Raw genomic sequence first — 24,773 nt, forward strand, 5'->3', positions numbered from 1 at the left:
GGAAGGATCGTATTAAAATGTAATATTTGATGCTATTTGCATTTAGATAATGAAAAATACCTATAATATTGAAACACAACACGGTGTTGCAATGACTGAATATTTTGAAGTTTATCGAAGCTTCAACACATTTGCTATTTAAAATCAAAGTTTGATGTGTTTAGTTGAAATGTAATTACATGTAAAATATATTTTAATTAGTTTGGCCATTTGTCATATTGGCATTTTGGCTATTCAAATCTGTATTTAATTTTCAAATAAATATAATGCCCATAGTCAAAGTATCTTTTATTTATTTTCCAATTTAGGAGTAGCCTAGTCTTTATTTTTATAAGGAATAATTTCTAATATCAAAAACCAATATTAAACGTTGTCAAGTGGTAATAATTCAGGTTAAATACAGAGTCCAGGGGCATAACATCGTGGGGACTATGATTGGTATGACGTATCGCAAGGAATCGAACGATAAAGTGACCCATATCCTCATCATTTACCTCAGTTCCAAATAGAAATAACGTACCGTTTTTGGACTTAAAAACGAAAACTTTAAATTTATCACTCATTTGCGTTCTTTCTTTTGTTTGAGGTCTATGCATTTTGCAAGCCTCTGGAAAAATAAGTAGTTATAGTCTGTCTGGGTTAATTTACATGCCAGCCAGAACAGACTTTGTGGGCATGCATATATGTGCTATAATTTAGGCTATTACATTAATTACCAAATTTATATACCAAATAAAACAATCTTTATTAACATAAGAATTAACAACATTAAATGCTTAAATATATATATACAAATATGAACTAAAACTAGTTACTGTATAAATCTTGACCGCGTGGAATGGTGGCAAGAATGCTAGCAGCATTTCCCCGTTGAATCGCAATTCCGATCCTCTGGGCAAAAAACGAACCAGCCCTCCTGTCACCAGTGGAGGCAATGAGGCGAGGTGTTATACTTTTGATGAAGCTTTTTGCACCACTACTCCAAGGGCCAAGCGTTTCGACAGCAAATGGAACAAAAATAATTAGTTTAATTAATAAAATTTATATTAGTTTTTCTTTTTGGCTGATCAATATTGTGATTCGTGGGTCGCTGTGTATGTAAAATATTTATAAGGTAAGGTATGTATGTGTTGAATAGTGAAAAAGCATATAGGTATGAAATAAATCACGAAAGGAAACAAAACTAACATGGTGCAAAAATTAGTGATTCAAAGACTTTTAATGTTTTCTTGTGAACTGGCAACATTGGACCGTGTAAGATGTAGGAGGCTATAAGACAAGAAGAAGACAAAAAAATATGTTAAAATAATAATGAGTTGTTAAAGGGATGTGTACTTACCTAACAATATTAGTTAAGTACTTACTCAATTCTTTTCAGTGTATTTATGCATATTTGACAGAGATAAATGGTACAGGAAAACCAGACAAAACATGAACCCTAAATACATGAGATTAGGACTTAAGAAAAACAAATAGAATTAAGGTACAACAACAACAACAACAGCCTGTAAATTCCCACTGCTGGGCTTAAGGCCTCCTCTCCCTTTGAGGAGAAGGTTTTGGAACATATTCGACCACGCTGTTCCAATGCGGGTTGGTGGAATACACATGTGGCAGAATTTCTATGAAATTTGTCACATTCAGGTTTCCTCACGATGTTTTCCTTTACCGCTGAGCACGAAATGAATTTTAAAGACAAATTAAGCACATTAATCAGCGGTGCTTGCCAGGGTTTGAACCCGCAATCAACGGTTAAGATGCACGCGTTCTAACCACTGGGTCATCTCACATATTATTATACTACTATCTCGACTAATATTCTATGTGAGTATAGTATATATATATATATTAAATATATTCTGTTTAGTACAATAAATTCTTATTTTTTATTCGGGTTTGTATATTAACAGAAAGCGTTATAAAGTCACAATATTTCTACCTATTAGCTGAGAACAATGTACACCATTAACAATATCAACAAAAATCCCAAATTAATTGGAAAACGAGCTATTTTTATATTTATTAGTATACTGTAATTTACTTGTAAAATATAATATTAAAACGTAAGTCATAACATATAAATAAATTATTATTATAAATTTTACGTTACATTTGTCTATTAAAGTTTTAAAGAAAAAGAAAGAAGAAAGAAGTTAAAAGAAATTCTTAAAAAAAAATGCTATTACACCCTCGAGGAATATCTGACAGATAAAATTGTGATATAACGTCCGTCTCTCTAACATTTGCTACGCCCTAGCAGGGTTTATTTCATGTAAACTAAAGTTTAATTGTATGTGTGAGCATGAAACCGCAAATAAATAAATAAATAAATAAATTTACGGAGCGTAAAATGGAACGTAATTAACCAAATAAGTATGAAGTGTTTTGCTTTTAAGTTTTGTAGCAATTAATAACTTTTTATACAGCTTTTATAGATTGAGTGTTAAATTTTTTACTTTGTTTTAGGAAAGAAATAAATAGTATTTTAATATATAATTTATTTGTGATGGAGACTAGGTAAGAAACCAAAATCATTTTATTCAAACTATCATTCATGTCTACTTAGATTTTAGTTCAGTTTTGGCGCGCGAGGCCATGTTGACGGAACAGCTGTTGTCGCTAAATCTTTTAATTCTCGTATTTTAATTTTTACGTGCTGTGGACAAAAAAAAACGCTTATGTCAATATAAACAATGTTATTATCACGTTAATATTTTTTTATTATCTAATATCATACGTAAGAACTCGAACAAAATGTTTAAAGAATAATAAACAACAATGGCTTGTGGTATGGAAAGTTATGCGTGCAGTGACATTACGACATTGGAAGAACGGGAGTTTAATGCGAAATGGAGCAGGTTTTCCGATTGGCTTCATTGCATTTGTGTCGTAACATTCGACTTAGAACTCGGACAGGCAATGGAAAACGTTTATCCCCCGGGCGTGAAATTGACAGATCAAGAGAAATGCAATATTTGTTATTTAGCTTTTCCCGATTCGAATTCTGGTTGTATGGGAGATACCCAGTTCCACGTTAAACTGCGTTCCCGTGCACCTCTTACGCGACAGCAATTAATTTATAACGAGGAGAGTGTGCCAACGCTTCGGGCTGATTCAACGCATTACTGGGGCTTCGTATATTTCCGTCAAGTAAAAGATCCATCTTTACCACGAGGGTATTTCCAGAAAAGTATAATATTGCTGACGCGGTTGCCATTCATAAATTTATTTTATAAGGTTATTCAATTAATAGCACCAAAACACTTTGAAGATGGAGAGAGAAGCTTGGAGGCTGCTTGCCACGATATAAATAGGTGGCCGAGACTTGACGCCGGACAGAATACATTACTGCCTGTCTTAGGAACTGTATTTCAGTCATATATACCGAATCAACAGACCGGAAAGGTATCAAGGTCAGACATAATTAAACAAGTGCATTCTCCAAATGTACCTCACATATTGGTATCAATTCAGGATGTTAATGTCTTTGATGCTCTGTCTAGTCTAATATCACATCTACATTTATTATGGGAGCTTGTCTTAACAGCGGAGCCTATAGTTGTCATGGCAAGTTCACCGACAGAATGTTCAGCTTTGGTGCAGGCTTTGACTTATCTTATTCAACCTTTGCCATACTCTGCAGAGTACAGACCATATTTCACAATACATGATAGTGAATTTAAAGAGTTCACTCGTAAGCAGTTTAACCCACCTTGCGTAATATTAGGTGTTACCAATCCATTCTTTACAAAAACATTGCAACATTGGCCTCACACTATAAAATTAAGTGACACAACATCTATCAAGACTAAGTTACGGAAAGTAGGTAGTATGAAAAACTTGGACACAGCTCCTGGGGTTTACACTCAATACAAACCATATTTAGAAAAAGATAAATCTATAATCAAAAAACTTCATAATGGTATTAGGACAGACAGGCCATCGGAAGTTCAGACTGCAATGGTAAAAAGACATTTATTGGAATTGACCCAAAGTTTTATGATTCCATTGGAAAGATACATGGCATCATTGATGCCGTTACAGAAAAATATATCACCCTTCCGAGCACCACCTATCCCGAATCCCTTTAATCCTGAAGATTTCTTTGCTACCCTGCAACAAGCTGGACCTCATTTGACAACAGGGATTAAAGGTGATTGGATCGGTTTATACAGAAACTTTTTTAGGACACCTAATTTCGGCGCTTGGTTCCATGAGCGTCACAGCAACTTGACAAATAAGTTACACGCTTTACAACTTGAAGCTTTGGCTGAAAGTGATCTCAAGAAATGGTCAATTGGGAAAAAGGAGGTGGAAATTGTTGATATGGTTTTAAAGCTACGGGAAGTATTGAAGAGTGACCCTCCTGTGGCGGACAATACTCGTACATTGTTAGCGAGGAGATTGGAGGACTTGAACTGTATTCTGCCGGAAGATATGAAGTCTATTTTAAATGCAGCTTCGTGACATACAGACTGCTGCACCTCAGGGCTGAGAGGTTGTAGCAACGACTGCAAAATTCAGTTGAAGAATACTTACTATAGGACTGTTGCTTGCGTGTAATATAATCAGCCAAATTATTTAGAAAATAGTTTATTTTCCTACACATAGTTTACTTACACAGAGTTATGCTATTTTTTAAACAACTACAATGATTATATTATTAACTTTGTAAAAAAGTTGATATCTTCCTAATAATAATCAGTCTTTCCATTTGAATTAATATTTGTATGCCTACTTCTTGTTGATGTGTGTGCTATCATTTTAGTTATAAATAATTATTTTAATTGTAATTGTAAAAATGTATGGAATATCACTTATACATACATTTTATTGATCTCTAGTGAGAGATTCACTAGTAAACTCAATGCCTACTTTTTTGTATTTGACCCAACATTTCACAGACAAAGTAAACTGTTCCACAACAGGTGTAATTCTGACAATGAGCAAATAAGAAATAAATATTATAGTTACTAAAGTATGATATGTTTACTATTACCGAGTATCAGTAACACATGGCAATAATTATTATTCTTTTGTGAGTTTTGGTCCAGATATGTTTCTATTGTCTATGTATGGTTTTATCTCGTTCCTCGGTGATCATTTGATCCCTTATCAGTTGTTATCATAACAACACAAGATAATGATTCCAATGTCAATTTTATTGTTTCGTGCTTAAATTAGTAGCTATCAAATCAAAATTAGAATATTAAGAAAACCTTTTAATATCAAATAGTAACTAATAAGAAAGACAAAGAAATTTAAGTAATATACTAGTTAATTGAATTTCTTTACAAGTATGTTTTGCAAAATTGTTAACATTAAAAATTAAACAATATAACCCAATTAAAACACTTTTTTTAATATAATAATAATGTGTTTGAGGATTAGATTTTGTTGTAATGGAGCATGAATTAATGTGTATATGTATATTTTAAAATTATTATAATTTTAAACCATGTGTTTAAGCAAAATTAAATGAAGTTCGCATATTTACGAAATGAATTATATTTAAAATTATGGAATCTCTAAGAAATGTCTAAAATATTTGGTATGAAATCCATCCAAATTTTAAAGTAGTTATGATGTGAAGGTAAACTGTGAAATAATGATAAGCCTTATCTCGCTTCTTCATGTTGATATTTTGGATTATATGATCCAATATTCAGTGGCTTATCAAACTTGCAAATAATTATTATTATGTCATACCAGACAAATTATAAAATTGCTTAATTTTTTTTATAATTGGTGCCAAATTTTCCTGTATACCTTTTAAAAAAATGCAAATCACAACTTTGTAATATTCAAATCAATATATTTTTTAATGTAATACTTAGCATTGCTTATTTTTGGATTTAGCTATGTATGAATATTGTTAGCATATTGTAATAGATTTCTTTAAATTCAATGTTTGCTCAACCTTGTGTTTGTAAAATGACAAGCTCCACTTTATATGTAACATATCCCATCGTAATAATCCTCATATTCCATTTTAGATGATAATTTAAATAGAAATATATTTTTAACCTATGTTGTAATTACACAGCTCCCAGGATTGCACTGATAAGGATATGTAAATATAGACAATGTAGATTAAAAATTAAACTATAATATTTTCAAACAAATTGTTTTATTTATTAATGGCTTGGATTGACTCCTGACTCGATATAGGGCTCAGAACCGAACAGGATAACATTCCAGATGCACTAGACTAGACAAGTGAACAGGACATGGTATAAATAAATCCTACATACACTTGAAAGATTCTTAGGTGCTGACGACGTAACGTAACAATTAAATCTATTATTTACATGACTAACAGGCGGTTTTACATTCTGATATATCTAGCTTTACTCCATATATTATCATTATCCGTTATTAGGGTATATAATCCTGCTAGGGTTATTCCGGCAGCTGCCCCTAAGCCCATTGAGCGGAGACCGGCCGTGCTTTTGTAGAGAATTCCAGTAGCCGTTGCAGCAATGAATGTGTTGGCGGTATCTTCTTTATCGCGGAGCCAAGTAACTCCAAGGGCAATACTTGAATAAAATGAAGCTAAGATACCTAGAGTACAACCTGTTGTTGTGCCTGTAAATAAAACAAAAACTTTCTTACAATCAACATTTTGATTAGCAGAATTTAAGAATACTGTTTATCAACATAAAGATATTAGTTTTTAAATTTTTGATATTTTTAATAACTTAATTGATTTTTTTTTGTTGAGTGTACTTAAAAGGTACCTGCAAAATATTAGTAAAATAATTAATATTTTACCAAATCCTCTTGCTGTGTAAGACACAGCAAGCTTACATCTCACTTATATCACAAATAAATTATAAATTAAAGTATGAGTTCAAATATTTAAATTCAACAAAAATATAAGAAAATTAAAAATAATCAATCACATTGACAATACTGACCTTGTTTCATTACATAGTTAATTAATTGTGTCCTGCGAACTTTGCCCGTTTGTCCCGCCAGAGTTGTTGCTCTTAATCCTTTGTAGAGACCAGCCATACCCCCTAAACCTGAAAATAAAATGGATTCATTGTAGATGGTCTTGCCATTGTTTAAAAGCATATAGCAAGTTTATTATTAAAATATTTTTATATGTATTGTTAAGATATATTTTTATACATAACAACCAGGAATAAAATACATGTTTTGTGACTATAATTATATAAATATATACCAAAGATATGTTGCTCTTATACATATTCTATTGTTAATTTACATACAAATAATTGGTATTTTATTTAGTTATCCTTTAAAAAGATATTTTTCCAAAGTTGTATCCAATATAAGTGTATACAGGAAATAATTTATTTTCTTAAAATTAAATGATTTAATTTTTAACTAAATCATCTTCCAGTCAATATAACCTATAGATTACATTTCAGAAGTTTAATAAAGTTAGTACAGTTTTGTCTTATTTTCTATACAATAGATATTGTGTAAATTAATAATTATCACCATCAATATTTACAGACTAGTGACAATACATTGTTTACACTTATTTGTATTGTAGTGCATTGTTTATATTTTCATGATATTTGTAAGCAGTATAAAATTATTTGTTCCATTGTTAATGCGAACAAAGATATATCAACTATACAGTATCTATTTTTTTAATTTAGTAACTATAGGATCTGATGATTGGGTTTTATAAATAATATCTATAGCAGTGTGTTATAACAGCCTTTGCTAGGAGAGTTGTTTAATAAATAACAATTTATGTGTACCCAAACAGGTTTCAATTGAGTTAGTTCTTTGTTTCATCTATGAATTAGACAAACATGTAACCAAAGTATAATATTAGCTGCAAATTCATTTATTCATGCCATGAGCAAGTTATATTAATTATTACGTAAATTGTTAAGACTAGAGGTTACTTCCTGATATAAATGTGTGTAAATTACCTGAGCCTGACATAAACGACATTCCGATAATAGGTAAAGCGACATTCGATCGTCTAGCAGTCGAAGCCATGTGGCTCTCATCAGGATATAAGAATTCTGGTTGCATTTTCGGTATATAGTGCGGATCGAAGTTAAGATAGGGCGATAGGTTTGCGCTGGCCGATTTCTTCTCCTCATTTTTATTTATCGGTATTATATCACTAAATAATGACATTTTCGTTTATTTACACTAAATTGGCTATTCTAAAACTAATATTCGTAATCCTGCAATCACGCAGTTAATTTACAAGGGTCAAATTCGAAATGTCGTACGAATTGTCATTAAGTCATTATGAAGTATGAACACACTGACATATTCTTACTACAGATTAAAATACCTAAGAATAGACTATATAACTAAATTCAGAGATAATAATGTTGCCATACGATATAATATATTAATGTTTTGTTCTAGTGAAGAAAGAACTTCGGACGACGTTAGAAAAGTTATAAAAACAGCTAAACTCCATGAATCTGAATTAACAGAGACAACTCAAGTATTACGATTTCCGGGTCCCGATCAACAGAACCACAATTTAAGACTGATGCTTTTAGATGATAATTTACTTAAGGAAATCGAAGCGGGAAACCAATTAATATTCAAAGGTACATTAATACATGTTTAATAAAATTTTCATTGTTATTACTGTCGTTAATAGATCTTAATTAGTTTTCGCTGTAAATGTGTCATTTTCGAAGATATATCGTTAGGCAATTTACATGACGTGTTAAAATCTCATATCACTGAAATAAAAACAAATGCCTAATTAATAATAAATAAATAGCAGCTATTTTTGCTGCAAATTCCGAGATTCTTGGTTCAAATATCGATTTGAGCCGATAACTCTAATAGGCAGTGATTTCATTTTATGATATCACACTGGTTATAGGTGTGAGATACAGGGAGCGCACCTGTGTGTGCTCACATTGGGAGGAATGTAATATGCCCTGCGCAGTTGGTCAATTTGTGGCTGTCGCCGAAATTAGTCGAAGGTTACGTACAGTTTTTGTAACTTTGTCCAAACAGGCTTGCAGATTTATATTTTTTAAAGGATAAAATGTTTTATATTGTAGGTGACACGGATGAGAATGCAGTTTTATGTACAAGCAATAAAACGTACGACATCAAAGAGGCTGAGACTTCGAACAGCTTGCTATTGGTACCGGATTTGCTTTTCGCTGCCTCAACGGGCCTCGATGAAACTAACGCTAACAATTCCATGGAAGGCGATTCGGATTCATCGTTCGAGAGATCGAATACCAGTTTAAACAAATCTGCCGAATGTGATGAAGAGAAACCGCCCAGGAATATCGTGTTCAAAGACATTTTGGACACATTCTTCACCTACTACGAGCTGAAGCCTTGCAAACCACGTTTATCGAAACTGAGGAAACTTCTGGAACCAACGAAGTATCGAGGATCGGAACTCGAGTATTCGGTCGATAAATCGAAGTTATTGACTTATGATGAGATCTTCGATCAAGTACAGTCATCCAGAGAGGAGTTGGATGACGAGCTAGTCAAGATACAGGCGATTCGAATCGATGATCATTATCGGTTACTGGAATTCGATTACGAATTTCGTGTTCTTTCCTACTTGTTGGATTTAATCGATGAAAATTCCTGGTCATTGGATAAAATATCGAAGGAAGTCACCCTGGAGAGTTTGAAAGATCTAGTTCCGGAGAGTATATTGAAGGCCATGTTCACGTTTTATTCAGAGGAGTCTGTTGTAGAGGATGGGGTGCAGTACTATCGGTATAAAGAGAATAAAGTTTGTAGGTTTTTGGCGAGAGTGTTGCTGAAAAGTGCTGGCAAATTCAATTTGATTGAATTCTTGCAAGCTTGGAGAGATTCAGTGCCTGAAGGGATGACGACAGATGTAAGGATGTTTTTATTTAGAACAAAATATTAGATATCAGATATTCTATCGCCAAACAACAGTACATAGTATTGTTGTGTTCCGGTTTGAAGGGACGGCACAAGGGACATAACATCTTAGTTCCCAAGGTTGGTGGTCCATTGGCGACGTAAGCAATGATTAATTTCTAACAGCGCCATTGCCTATGGGCGGTGGTGACCACTCACCATCAGGTGGCTCATATGCTCGTCTGTTTCAGTATCGTACATAGCTTTGGCTATTCTTTTCATATCGTGTCTCATTTTTTCACAAACAACTTTGTAATATTAGTCTCAGAATCGGTACTGATGAGTTCAGTGTTACTTTGTGCATGCTGCGTGGATACCACGTATACTCCAATTGAATGCTTAGTATTTGAATAGGGAGCTGCAAGATGCCAGTTTAATTGCAGTCACAAGGGTCTTATCTTCGATCCCATGATTAACTTTCTGATGGAACAACTTCCAGAATCCCATTTATTGTCATCTATCAATTTACTTACTTAATTAAAGTTTTGAAAGTTTTTTGGCACAAGTTATACAGATTTAATTGAATTGTTTTTTCTAGGAATCCTTGCTAGCCGGCATTGCTCTGGTTGACAAAACATCAACCCCCCAAGTTGTGTGGGGTTTTTCAGAAAATGATCTCCCTGAAGATATAAACCAAAGATTCAAAGTTCTGTTTCAAACAAAACCAAAATGGACCGTCAATGAAATATCGCCATATATTGAGTAAGTATTGCATTCTTATACATGCATACATTAAGACATTATATTAGGTGTGCCTAATACTAGTTTAACCAAGTATTTAACTGAGATTTTTCAGTATATTTTAAAGTTACCTAAAGTAAAAAATAATAAGACAAATATTTTTGGAGTTGCTATTCTAAATAAAAGCTTACAGAAAACAAGTGCTAGTCAAAATTGTATTATATTTTTAATCTTGCCTATATGTAAAAACGAGTTCGAACCTCACCACTGAAATCGATCGTAAAATGATATACAAAATTAACTATAAAAGTCATAAAATTTTAAATACACTCGAATTTAAATAGCATATCACCTGAGTGAGACTTATTAAAAAATTCAATTGATTTTCAGGTTGTACGCCACAGAAAAGTTAAACGTGAACGCGTTGTTAACGAAGCATGCGCGCGCATCCACACAAGATGGCGTCCGAGTATTCTCAGCCAAACACATGAAATGATATAAATTTGTTGTACATTTGATAGAAAATATAGTATTGGTTAAAAACAACTATTATTTTTATTTTATCTGTACTAATATTATAAATGCCAAAGTTATTCTGTCTGTTGTTATTTATCTTTAAATTTAAACCGCTGTACCGATTTAGATGAAATTAGGTATGGAGATAGTTTGTTTCCGAAACATAAGTTTTGATCATGAAAATCACCACTTAAGAGTAAAAAGGGGAGCAAAAAATTGTATGGGGAATCAATAAATGTATTTCACCCCCAATGGGGTGAAATGGTTTGACTAGTCTTTCTATAAATGTTGTATAAGAATTAGTCATGATGTTAAGTTATGTGAAAATAAAATAACAATTTAAAGATTATAATATATCATTTTATTTTTATATACACAATCATTTCAGTATTATATACAAGATTTTTATTGTAAGTTTAACCTAAAGAGCACAGCCTTTTAATTTTTAATACACATCAAGAGTTGCCAGTAAAATAAAAAAAAATATTTAATCGCCAAAATTTTGTATGTGTTTTAAGGAGAATACAATGTTTACATATCATAATTTAAATGTACTTTAAATTATTAATGTTTTTATTCAAGAACGTAGACGTATAATATCGTATGGAAAATAATTAATTCTTATCCTAGACTTATAATTACATCTTTGGCAATCGAAGCTTACTGTTGAAAGTTTTTCCTAAGCTTGTTCAGTTCATCCCACATCTCATTCGGAAGGTCATCACCTACTTCTTCTTTGAAGTACTTTTCTATGCAATCCGCCTGTAAGAAAAGAAATAGTATTAGAAAAATCTGTTTGGTACAAAAATTTGTTTAGTGACTAAATAAGGTCTAATGAGATTAATGTATTTCTATACATCAGTTTATTGACTTTTTGAGTTTTGTAAAATTAGAAGGCATAAAATCTCAATAAGGATTATTTGTCTAGATAGACTGTCACAATAAAGAGGCGTCAATAAATAGCGGTCAATAGCTAGCCACTAACCTACACGCATATTAGTTACGTAGTATGACGTTTTGCCAGTTTCGGGCGTAAATGTCACACCCAAGATAATAAAGTTTGCTTATTTGCCGTCTATCTTTTGAAGCGCGACACACTATCTTCATACACACATAATCTAAGCCTTAAAGCTTTATATTAGTTAATATTCCGTTCCCCAATATGCTAAGCAGCTGAGTGAGGTAATAATAATAATATAATAATAAAGATTTATTGGTCAAGTTGCACTACAACACAATCTAGTTAGGTCTAGTTCATACTGACCTCCTGCATCCAGAAGTCACGGGGCGTGCTGAAGAGCTGTTCAAGGTCGAGGTCGGCGAGTCCGTCCGTGCGCAGCGCGCCCGCGGCCGGCACGCGGCCGAGCGGCGCGTCTCGCGCGCACGCCTCGCCGTCGCAGCGCCTGAGCACCCACTCCAACACGCGGGAGTTCTCGCCGAAGCCCGGCCAGAGGAATTGACCCTGAAGGTTGGGACATTCGTTAGGGATATCGCCGAGATTATTTGAATTTCATTACTATATATGTAGGATTACGTGGCCCAAATGATGGACCTGATGATGAGGAGTAAAGAGGAGGAGGGGTGGTCACTACCATTAATATACGTTACACGTTGTGAACATAGTCAGACAACTTCATTCATACTTCAAACCACGACACGACAATCGGAGCTATTTGGCGGTAGATTATATGATGGGTGGGTGTTACCTACTCAAAACGGATTAGCCGACGAGTAATCGTAATATTGTCGAATTGGAAATATGGATGTATGTAATAATGTCTCAGTTAAACAAGTAGCCATGAAGGCAACAGATAAAAGAAAAATTTGAATTCTTATTTGCACAAAATTAACTATTTATCATCGAGTATTTTTCCTCTGAAATAATTATAATGTATTGCTTTACAATTAAGACTGATATAATGTGTACCTGTTCGTTTTTCCTGAACCAGTTGACGTGGAAGATCTTCGGCATCGTCCTTCCTTCCTGAGGCATGGACAGCCAGTGGCGGAGGTAGTCTCCGAAGTTGTATCCGAAGAACGGCCGCATCGCGAATGGATCGTGCATTATCACTTTACCCTATAACCAATACCAAAATTGAGTTCACGAGGATCAAAATAATATTTGAAGTGGAATTGGACTCGAAGTATTCCAATTTGATGCTATTTTTTAAAAGTATTAATAGGTGGGCAAATGGTCCAATTGATAGTAAAACGTCACCACTTTCCATAGACATTGGAGCTGTACGTAATATTTGCCATTCCAATTACATAATCAATGCGCCACCAACTTTAGAGTTCAAAGCCCTAATAAGTAACTATATTTGGTCAGTTAATTTAAAGCCTCTTTCTTTGAAAACAAAAGACGGAACAACACAAGGTGAGAGGTACAAATTTAAGACAAGTGTTTAACAGAGTGAAACTATTTTCAAGCCATTATTTTTCATGATCTTAGAAAAGTCAAGCTTTCGGACCATGTTTAATCCGATGCTAAATTGACCCAGACCAGATAATAATAGGCGCAATTGTGGTAAAAAGTGTGCGTGGAAATTAACATAAGTGAGAAAAGTAAAACTTTGTGTTACAAATATCACATATCAGGACGTAGCATGGAATCAATGTTTTTCTTTTAATTGAGGTCACATTACACGCTTAAAAATTTTTATTACTTCAAGAAAACGTAAGACAAATACCAAGGTAACAACTCACCGCGTGTTCTGCAGCTGCGGTGGCTTCAGACCTCATGGTAGCTCCCATGAAGACACCATGTTGCCAGTCCCTCGCCTCAACCACTAACGGAACTCCCTGCGGTCGCCTACCACCGAACAAGATGGCGGAAATGGGCACTCCTTCTGCACTCTCCCACTGCTCGTCTATGATGGGGCACTGCTGCGCGGGCGTGCAGAATCTGTAAGAATGAAGTGGATTAAAATATTTTTTTTATCGGATTCCATGTCCAGTCATTCAAGCTTGAATTCGTACGCTCGTTCAAAATCGTTATTATTACAAAATCATGACCTGAGCCGGCTTGCACGGGTGCAATGCTGATACTAAATATTCGTGTGTATAATAGTCGTGTATTCACGACATCACATTAGAAGCGTCTTAAATGGTCAGCGTTTCTTTACTATATTGTACACGTATTATTTACAAAAACTTTCCTCTCGAATGACTTTATTCATTAAAAAAATCGCTTCAAAATCCATTTGCGTGATTTTAAAGATCTAATATATACATAGGGTCAAACAACGGTAAGCAAATTTGTTTTATACCATGTAATGGTATTGTTTATTTAATATAATAAGCTATTATTTCATATATTGTACAATTGTAACTACTGTTTCGTTACTATTTATTATATATGTATATACGGAGTCCGGTGGCATATACTGTAACATAGCCTTCTGGAATACTGCCAATAAGTATGATATCCGTTAAGAGTAAGAATGTTACCTGGAGTTAGGATGGGCAGCTGGGGTACCGGAAGTGGCGTTCCAGGGCTTTCCTTTCCAGTCCATGAGGTTCTCGGGCGCCTTCCCCATGCCCTCCCACCACACGCCGCCGTCAGACGTCTCCGCAACATTCGTGAACACCGTGTTACGGAACACCGATGCCATGGCGATAGGGTTTGTGGCTTCAGATGTACCTGAATGGACGCGACAAATTATTATATGACTTTTATCATCTATATTATTGACTAGCAACCCGCCCTAGGCTTCGCACGGGTTCAATGCTGATACTAAATATACAACAATTTTTTTTTGTTTCTTTACTATATTTTCCATTTATTATAAACCAAAAACCTTCTTCTCGGATCACTCTATCTATTAAAAAAACCGCATCAAAATCAATTTTAAATATCTAAGCATACATAAGAACAGAAAGTGGTAAACGACTCGTATGATTGGGACTAGGTGTTAAGAAATCGAAAATATTTCTTGAATTAACTGACATTAAAAAATATTTTAGATTCTTTCATTCTCACCTGGTGCTACACCAAAGAAACCGTTCTCAGGGTTGATGGCTCTCAAAACTCCATTTTTATCGAACTTCATCCAAGCGATGTCATCTCCCACACACTCCACTTTGTACCCGGGGAGACTGGGCGTCATCATGGCGAGGTTGGTCTTCCCGCAGGCAGAGGGGAAGGCAGCTGCGATATAACGCTTACGTCCTTTCGGATCAGTTATTCCTACGATCTGTGAACAATAACATATTCTTACAAGAACTACCCTCTTCTCAAACAGGACCGACCGGAATCACATAAATACGGCACAACGCTTAGTAACGGGTTAATGTTCGGTTGACTGTCGGTCGATTAGGTTCGAGTCTGTTTGTATCGGTCGTGGTATTTACTGTTCTTACGTACGTACTAATTAACCATCTATGTATTGAAATATTCTTGTAACTGATTAAAGTTATGTAGTAATGGTAATTGTGTTCAATTATAAATAAATAAAGATCTGTAAAGTGTAAGTTAGTCATTCGTGTTATTTTTTTTATTTAATTAATCATAAGGTTTGTTAGGATATATTATAACAATTGGTCCTTCGAGCCGGATTAATTAGTTTTTTCTTTATTACGTCAGATCACTTACCAGCATATGCTCAGCGAGCCACCCTTCACGTCTCGCCAATACGGACCCGAGTCGAAGAGCGAAACATTTCTTGCCGAGTAGACTGTTGCCTCCGTAACCACTTCCTGTGAGAAAACATTATAAATAAGCTTCTAATCCTTTAACTGTTTCTATATATACCTATAGCCAGTGTAACTGCAGGCACAAGGGACATAACAACTTATTTCCCAAGGTTGATGGCACATTCACGATGTAAGGAATAGTTAATATTTCTTACAGCGTCATTGTCTATGGGTGATGGTGACCACTTACCATCAGGTGGCCCATCTGCTCTTCCACCAACCTATACCAAAAAAAAAAAAAAAAAATACAAGACACAGATATTTTTTAATTAAAAGCTATACGTATAATATAGTCAAAATTAACATATAATCTACATTATCATATTTTATTTTGAGAGAATGTAACACTAAATTCTAACCGTGTATTTTGTGATTTTTATAATATAATAAAAGTGGGTGATTCTGAAAATCAATCGGACACCAAAAATAAATAAAAAGTTTTAAAAACACGCAAAAGTTAGTAAGCTACCCATAAAATGACTGTAAATATACAAGAATATTACTCGAAAGTTAAAAATCTAATTCAAATAATCTCGTACCGTAGCTGATGATCTCGTTATCCGTCGGCCTGTGCAGGATGATGGTGCGTGGTGGGTCACAGGGCCAGCCGGTGGTGGGGTTACTGGTGCGGCCGACTGAGTGCAAGCAGCGGACGAAGTTCTCATCCTTGCGAAGAGCTTCCAGGACTTTGTTACCTGATTAAAGACAAAATTATCTATATAAAAATGTGAAAGTAACTCTGTCTGTCTGTCGCTCTTTCACGACCAAACCGCTGAAGCGAATTTGATGAAATTTGGTAAGAAGCAAGCTTGAACTCTAAGAAAGGACATACGCTACTTTTTGTGCCTAACACATGACAACTTATACCATTAAACGCGAGAAAAGCCACGGGCGACTACTAGTAATTCATATAGCAAAATAATATAATCATTAATTAACTACATCATAAACATATGTATATATGAAATCGTATTACAGCAAAAAATAACAATTAACTGTAAAATAAAATATATTCTTCTAAGGATGTCGAAAAAGAGAGAAGTACTATAAGATTTAATATTTATCTAAAAGTCTCTTACCCATTCTGGTCATAACGCGCATGGAGTAGACGACGTACGGCGAATCCGTCACCTCCACGCCGATTTTGGATAGAGGAGAGCCCACCGGTCCCATTGAGAACGGTATCACGTACATGGTTCGACCTGATGAAAGAGTTTCAATGAATTGGTGATTTAAATAACTATAAAAAATACACTTTGGAGAGAGAATGAGGATAAAGCTATCGATGTTTAGAAGCTTTGGAATTGAGTCAATATTATTTTTCAAATATTTCTGTGTTTTGAAATTTGTCTCGTGCTTTTTTGGGCAAATATCGCATAGAAATCACATATCGTATAATTAAGTGCGTCCTATAATCACCAATAATGGATAAGAGCAGTTTGTTTGAATGCGTATTTTTCCAAATGTTCTCAAAAGAAGATGAGGTCATGGAAAAGAGTAACTACTAAAAGTGTCTCTTGCTTATTCTTCTCAGTAGAATACACACATATTAAAATGAATATACATCTAGTAAAAGCCTATTTGATAGAAGAAGAAGAATATTTTTGGTTTTCTACATATTTATTAATAGTCTTAGGAGTAGGAGTCTTATACTAACCACGCATGCATCCAGGGAATCTATCAGTAACAGCTTTGTCGTAATCAGCGGGCGTGATGTAGTTGCCCAGGGCCGATTTCTGACCAGCCCTGGCGATCGGGACCACGTCGCGTTCGCGCTCCGAACAAATAAAAGTCCTGGACTCTACACGCGCCACATCAGCTGGATCTGTTCTCGTCAGCCAACTACGAGATAAAGGAACATTTTATTTTAACTTATTGTTAACTTAACGAGTCTACGTAGAGAAAGTTTTGACATGTTGACTTAGGTCTGGGTGTTTGTACCCCGGGAATCCTCCCATTCTGCGTCCAGGAAACCAGGGAGTACCACACTTCCCCCCCACTTTCCATTACGTGGGGGAAGAGCGTGATGCGTTTTTCCAGCAAAAAAAAGGTCTGGGTGTTTGTGGTACCGTCATTACTTCTTATTTTCCATAACACAATTGCTTTATCTACTTACATTGGTATCGGAGTAATGTATGTGATATTGTCCAATATTATTTATATTATAAGATTTCCATTTTTGACTTTTTTTATCGTGGTTTGAAAAGGTTATGATCGCAATTAATTCTGCCAGAAATGTGTAAAATTGTTTAATAATAAACTTTACTAAATACTTTATTCTAAGTCAAAAATTACATTGTTTTTTTTTTTGGTAGAGCAACACTTGATCAAGATATATAGCTATGATTATATTTATTTACCAGTTCTCATATTTCGGCAGCGGCTTCACAGTTCCCTGCTGCTGCATGAGCTGCAGCAACGCGCTCGCTTCGGCCTCTGAGCCGTCACAGACATGCACATGTTCGGGCTCACAAAGCGCTGCACTGCGCTCTACAAACGCTCGTACCTGACAATTAATAATTACTATATATAATAAAAGCATTTATTTCAAATAACAATAATAATTACTGGGGTATCTCCAGCGAAACTTAGCGTTTTTTCAAAAGATTTTTCGGAATTTCGAAACCTATGACAGGCTTTACTTTGATTGCATTTAACTTTAAACAGCATGTAACTCATCTACATTAGGCGCCAAAGTGATAAAATTTGTTGCTGTTTAAAACCAGCTACGGTAAGTGGTCACTTACCATCTACTGATACAATTGCTCATTTCCAATTATAATCTATTGCAGTAAGTTGTCTTACACCAAAAGTGAGTGTCATGTTCGTAACTATATTGGAAATTTACAAAACGTTGTCTGAATGTGAGCGTTAATACTACGAACAGTTAAATAATTCTAATATTGTTGTAAATGATGCCTTACTTTGGGAGTCAAAGTAGCGATCTGAGGATTGAGCTTGATAGAGCCGCGGAGAGCAGTTTGATGAGCAGCCCTGCTGCACCCTAGGGCTATTTGGGCGCATCTGAAAGTAAAAACAAAATTAGAGCCTTTGAAACTTACACACCACAAGTATTTAACGGTAGAATGGTAAGTAGATGCAACGCAGAAGGTCTTACTGAAAAGAAAACTTATTTAAGGGCTTACTGAAAATATACTTCAGTTATTACAAATTTCTAATGACTTTAAATGGTATGTTTTTATTTTACGTTATACTTCTAATCATGTACCTTAAGAAATATGAAATACTAGGTACATACATTACATTAAGGATATAAGTACATAATGCGTCGTTATACAAATTAATTAATTGATATTTAATACTTATCACAAATTACGACAACTAATTTAAAAACGTGATGTAATTATATAATTAGTTTATTATACGAATTTGCGTCTTAATAATTAACTTACTTAGTTACTCAGACGAAGTTTTGTTAAAAATTAATCTCTTTCTGACACTAGTGAATTAAAATTGGAAGGAAGGAGACAGCACTATTTGATTAATCATGAACAATATTTGTGGTTAGTAGCGGTAGCCTAATAAATTGGTTACATAACGTATTTAAACAAAATAAGGACTATGGACTACCTAATAGGATTACAGTATTATCGACATTAAATCCTAAAATAATAATTACTTTTGGATATTTTTTATTGTGTAATTGATATCTTTGCACGTCAATAGCCCAACAAAAAAAAGATACCGATTCCACGACCAGAGATAAAGAGCATTGTCTAATTGTCTATGGATTTTTATTATTTTTGATTGGATTTAGTCTAACGCAAGTAATGTCGAAAACTTGATTTTTACCTACGATATTTTAAGCTGCGTTCGATTTATGTAATTATTGATTTCTGTTATTAATTTATTGTTAATAACATATTGTTACGACCACTGCTTATACAATGTCAACTTTAGTAACCGTGATTCTAAGTTCTTTGGGTCTATAGTTCACAAGCTTATTTACACACAAGCTTGATAATCCTTTAAACAAGAATGCAGCTGTACTAAATATGGCTGCTTGGCGGTAGAATAGATGATGTTAGTATATATATATATATATATATATATATATGTATAAGACCGTGTGTTAGTGTTTAGAACGCGCGCATTAAGATGCATGAAGGTGCAAGATCGGTTAAGACCGATGATTTCGTATATATGTGTGCTTAATTTGTGTTTATAATTCATCTCGTGCTCGGCGGTGAAGGAAAACATCGTGAGGAAACCTGCGTGTGTCTCATTTCATAGAAATTCTGTCACGTGTGGTGGAATATTTAATATTCCAAACAACAACAACAACAACAGCCTGTAAATTCCCATTGCTGGGCTAAAGGCCTCCTCTCCCTTTGAGGAGAAGGTTCCAATGCGGGTTGGTGGAATGCACATGTGGCAGACTTTGTATGAAATTTGTCACATGCAGGTTTCCTCACGATGTTTTCCTTCACCGCTGAGCACGAGATGAATTATAAAGACAAATTAAGCACATGAAACAGCGGTGCTTGCCTGGGTTTGAACCTGCAATCATCGGTTAAGATGCACGCGTTCTAACCACTGGGCCATCTCGACTCATATGTTCCAAACCCTCTCCTTAATGGGAAAGGAGGCCTTAGCCCAGCAGTGGGAAATTCAAAGGCTGTTACTGTTACTGCAATATCTAAACGGAAGGATTACTGAAACCCCTACCACCAAATGAATAATAATAAGCTATTGAACTGATTTGAGATGAGAAATCATAAAGCTAACGTTTTTGCCTTTGAAGATTTTTTGCAGAATCATTTCCTCAACAAATTTATTTCTTGTGTTCATTATATCTTTCTTTATACATGTTGCTATGTGGTTAATAACTATCTAATTATTAATATTTATTGATAATCCTTTTATCAGCGTTTCGCGATAAAGTTACTAAGAAAAGTATTTTCGTTTTTTTTTCTATTCTTTAACACATTTTTTATTGAATGATGTTAGAATAATAGACCTTTTAAAGTTATTATGCGTATTAATTAAAGAGTTACTAAACACGAAGCGACCATTACTTTTATTTGTCATTCCGTTTCTCTAAAACGGGTTAATGAATGGCAGAACCGCACTACACAGCTAATCTTAAATAAATCATGCATGTTTTTATATTTGTTCTTTAAGTTTAGTATCAGGCTTCATCTGCTTGCCTTTCAATACAAATGATACTATGCATTTGAATCCTGGGTCAGGTCAATACAAATCTATTAGGTTTTAATAAGCTGTGACTTCGAAATTTATTGTGAATCTAATAACCTTTCAATCGCGTCGGTTTATATTGGACTTTAAGAGAAAAAGAGAATAAAATAGGCCATCTCATTTCTTTTGTTTTATATGCGTACTTAGTTTTACAGATTATATATTTTTATATGAAGACAGACTTGCCAAATGATAGTAAGTTGTCATGACGCCCATAAATGTATCATTGCAAAATTAAAAATTGAGCCTGTAGTTACACTTGCTTACTTACCCTTCAAACCGAAACACAACAAGACTCAGCATTGCTGCTTAGCGGTAGAATGTATGAGTTAGTGGTACCTAACCAAAATCAAAGTATACTTTATTCAAGTGGGCTTTTACAAGCACTTTTGAATCGTCATTTAACAATTACGTGAAGCTACCACCGGTTCGGAAAGTAGATTCTACCGAGAAGAACCGGCAAGAAACTCAGTAGTTACTCTAGTTACTCTTTTTCAACATTTAAAAAAATACAGTCATGTTAGTTAATTTTTAAGTTAATACCATTATTAAATTAATATATCCTGCCTGGAAGTCAACAGGTATTAATTCCACGCTTTTTTATCATCTACAAAATCTTGTATCGAATAATACGCCTTTTTCACCTATGTATTTTTTATAAACGATTTGAATTTATGAGACGGCAAAGTTAAAAATGTCTGTGGAATTTTATTATAGAAATGGATACCTTGCCCCAAGAAAGATTTATTGACTTTGCAGAGTCGGAAACTTGGCGTTATAAGCTTATCCTTACTTCTAGTGCATATACAATGATTATCAAAGTGATCAATGTTACTGTGAACATACATGATATTGTTGTAAATATATTGCGACGCAACAGTGAGTATTCCTACTCTAACCAGACCGTTTTCACAAGCCAAGAAGCTAAGTAAAGAAGTCTCATCAGTAAAAATCCCATTACATAATATCTTGAAAATGTATGATCGCGGTACATGTTAATACCATGACAAACATAAAACTTGCATGTTTATATATAAATTATTCATTACTTTAAACACGATCAAGGATCAACTTGTCGAAACGACTGACAAGTGTTACTGTTATAAACTCGAAACTCACTTCGGAACACGATCGTAAAATTTAAGTGACATTATTAACAATATTCCTTATAACATTGACAGGGGTATAGGCTTTATATAAATCTTTAGAAGTACTAAGTATTTCTTTCCTACCGGGCATAAAATCTTCAACCAAGATTGGTGCATTATGTAATGGTGTTTACAGTGTGTACTTTTAAAGTCTATAGAACTAATAAACACTAATCGTAAGGTATCAAACGCATATAAAAATAATTATTAAGCACTGTTATTATTAGTTATTTTACATTCGAAGTAAAAAGTAAAACGGGGGAAATGCTGCTAGCATTCTTGACACCATTCCACGTTTATATATTAACTATTTTGAATTATATGTTAATAATTTTTATATTAATTTCCAAGGTACAGAATATTGCTGATTAACTTGGGCAAATGGGGACACATTAATTAGGTAGCCTTCCTTTTATATCAACTGCTATTACACAATGATAATGATATCAAACAATTAAGTAAAATTAACAAGATCATTGTATTATTATGACTTAGGTTAAATTAGTTCTATGAAATAGTTTAACGGTCGTTTGGCGATATGGAAGCCGGATGTTTGATGACGATTTTTTAAAAATAATTGGACAAAGAAATATTAATATTGTTGGCAATTTTGAAGAATTTACAATAGTATTATAAACATAATTAAAATCAGTATTATTGATCAATTTAAAGCTATAAAAAATTGCACAGGCTTAGGTAATATTTAGACTTATTTCTGACATATTTAAATAAATGTAATGCTATCTACAAAAAAGTTACAGCCAAATACAATTAAAAAAAAAAAACATTAAAAACTAGAATGAATAAATAAATACTTACTTTGCGGCCTTATTCACGTAGTTTTCGGGAAGGATTTTAAAGTGCATCATTTTTAATAATTAATTAAAATAATTTAATAAATATAATCAATACTTTTACGGCGAATTTAAATTAAAAAAAAAGTACTAAATTTTATCCAAATTACTAAAACTGAATAAAAATATGAGCCACTTATAAAATTTAATTATGTTAAACCTTTCACCCATTTAATAACAAGGGACTAAGTTCTGAATAATTATCAAAGAGCAAGTGTTGCTTCAAATGCGTGCGCGCAATATATAGGTGGGGGAGTGAGCGAACGGCGCGCTGTGATTGGTCGAATCCGCGGGCTTGGCATGACGTAGGAAACATAATGTTACTAATCAGGCTTGTCTTACGTTCGATGTGAGTGACGGAATAGAATGTCGCATTTCGTCAGATTATGTTCAAAGCTCAAGGTATTATTGCAATGTTATTAGTTCTATGTGAGAGTATTTAACACATGAATTTCTTTCATGTGTTTGACATTAGTTAAAGATTAGTCAAATCTTATAAAATGATCACATAAAATTATTTTTTGTAGAAGAAATGTTGTTTTAAGTATGCACTAATATTCTTTGTAACCCCTTATTTTAACTGTAACGTTTAAATGAATTTCATTATATTCAGAGAATTAAAATATTACTCAATTTATGGTTGAGCTATTTAAGCTGACTTGTATGTTTTGCACGACAGCAAAATTGTTTGCGTGGACGTTAGGCAAAAACAAATTACGTGTACAATATTTTGCCGAGTAGTAATCGAGACAAACACAGATAAATAATCGTTTACTTAATTCACCATCGTCGACAGAATAATAATAACGTTTCAAAACAACGAATCAATACGACAAAGTAACAATAACAAATCTCATTATAGAAGTTCCATTTTGTGTTGCAAAGCGTTGCTTCTTTTGTATATGCTGTGCCCATTTGCAGGTAGCATCAAAAATTAAATAACAAAGTTATAAAACTATCATTTAGAAACATAACCTCAAATATACAATTACCTCTTTAAGGAAAATACCTTTATGATGTTCAGGTAAATTTGGCATTGTGCTAATGTCATTTCGTCCAAAATTCTTCGGCACACAGACGCCGAACCATGAAATAACGAGAAATCTAAGCAGGCTGGTGGGATTTTCTTTACTCTTTATGATACGGGTTGAAGCTTGTTCCAATATATTGTTCGTTAGTTAGAAATGCGTGTAGTGGTTACAAATACGGCATTATTTCGTAAAATACGTACAGGTTTTCCTTCACCATTCCGCGGGCTTATTCGTTAAAGCATTTCATATACAACTAACGGCAAACAACAAAAAAAGTGCAGGGAAGAACTTCATTTTAAATAAAAACAGTTTACTATTGTTCATGGAATAGGCTGGCGGACGAGCATATGGGCCACCTGAAGGTAAGTGGTCACCATTATCCATAGACAATGACGCTGTAATAAATATAAACTATTCCTTACATCGTCAATGCGCCACCAACCTTGGGAACTAAGATGCTATGTCCCTGTATACTGGCTCACTCACCCTTCAAACCGGAACACAACAATACTGCGTAAGTACTGTTGTTTAGAGGTAGAATATCTGATGAGTGGTTGGTATCTACTCAGGTGGGCTTGCACAAAGGCCTACCACCAAGGACTTACTCGAACAAAGACAATATATATCGAACAAAGATAATAAATAAATATATGTGATATACATAAAGTCACGTATGTAAAGCTTATGTAACGTGGGCGCGGTTCTTGTCACACGAGTATTTAAATTCTTAAAATTCTATT

General features: G+C 34.0%; 4 protein-coding genes across 4 annotated transcripts; 2 read left to right on the forward strand and 2 right to left on the reverse strand.

Moving 5' to 3' along the window:
• The first annotated feature begins 2,375 nt into the window (after positions 1-2,375).
• LOC124539966 (sister chromatid cohesion protein DCC1) lies at positions 2,376-11,098 on the forward strand. The gene is made up of 5 exons (XM_047117344.1): positions 2,376-2,517; positions 8,374-8,564; positions 9,033-9,841; positions 10,427-10,590; positions 10,960-11,098. The coding sequence occupies exons 1-5, from the start codon at positions 2,507-2,509 to the stop codon at positions 11,063-11,065; spliced, it is 1,281 nt and encodes a 426-aa protein (XP_046973300.1). The 5' UTR covers positions 2,376-2,506; the 3' UTR covers positions 11,066-11,098.
• Positions 2,563-6,216, forward strand: LOC124539964 (protein DENND6A). Its single transcript, XM_047117342.1, has one exon. It carries the CDS (start codon positions 2,779-2,781, stop codon positions 4,465-4,467), a length of 1,689 nt encoding a protein of 562 aa, XP_046973298.1. The 5' UTR covers positions 2,563-2,778; the 3' UTR covers positions 4,468-6,216.
• On the reverse strand, positions 6,114-8,224 carry LOC124539965 (mitochondrial import inner membrane translocase subunit Tim23). Its single transcript, XM_047117343.1, has 3 exons — positions 7,920-8,224; positions 6,921-7,028; positions 6,114-6,588 (listed from the first exon to the last, which is right to left on the reverse strand). Exons 1-3 carry the CDS (start codon positions 8,131-8,133, stop codon positions 6,329-6,331), a joined length of 582 nt encoding a protein of 193 aa, XP_046973299.1. The 5' UTR covers positions 8,134-8,224; the 3' UTR covers positions 6,114-6,328.
• A 492-nt stretch (positions 11,099-11,590) lies between the features above and the next one.
• Positions 11,591-23,246, reverse strand: LOC124540011 (phosphoenolpyruvate carboxykinase [GTP]-like). Its single transcript, XM_047117409.1, has 13 exons — positions 22,968-23,246; positions 18,705-18,804; positions 18,141-18,286; positions 17,438-17,622; positions 16,860-16,982; positions 16,320-16,475; positions 15,680-15,783; positions 15,068-15,281; positions 14,536-14,728; positions 13,792-13,990; positions 13,013-13,162; positions 12,350-12,547; positions 11,591-11,847 (listed from the first exon to the last, which is right to left on the reverse strand). Exons 1-13 carry the CDS (start codon positions 23,015-23,017, stop codon positions 11,746-11,748), a joined length of 1,920 nt encoding a protein of 639 aa, XP_046973365.1. The 5' UTR covers positions 23,018-23,246; the 3' UTR covers positions 11,591-11,745.
• Positions 23,247-24,773: the final 1,527 nt, after the last annotated feature.

This window comes from Vanessa cardui, chromosome 24, assembly GCF_905220365.1.
Source record: "Vanessa cardui chromosome 24, ilVanCard2.1, whole genome shotgun sequence".
Lineage (NCBI taxonomy): Eukaryota > Metazoa > Arthropoda > Insecta > Lepidoptera > Nymphalidae > Vanessa > Vanessa cardui.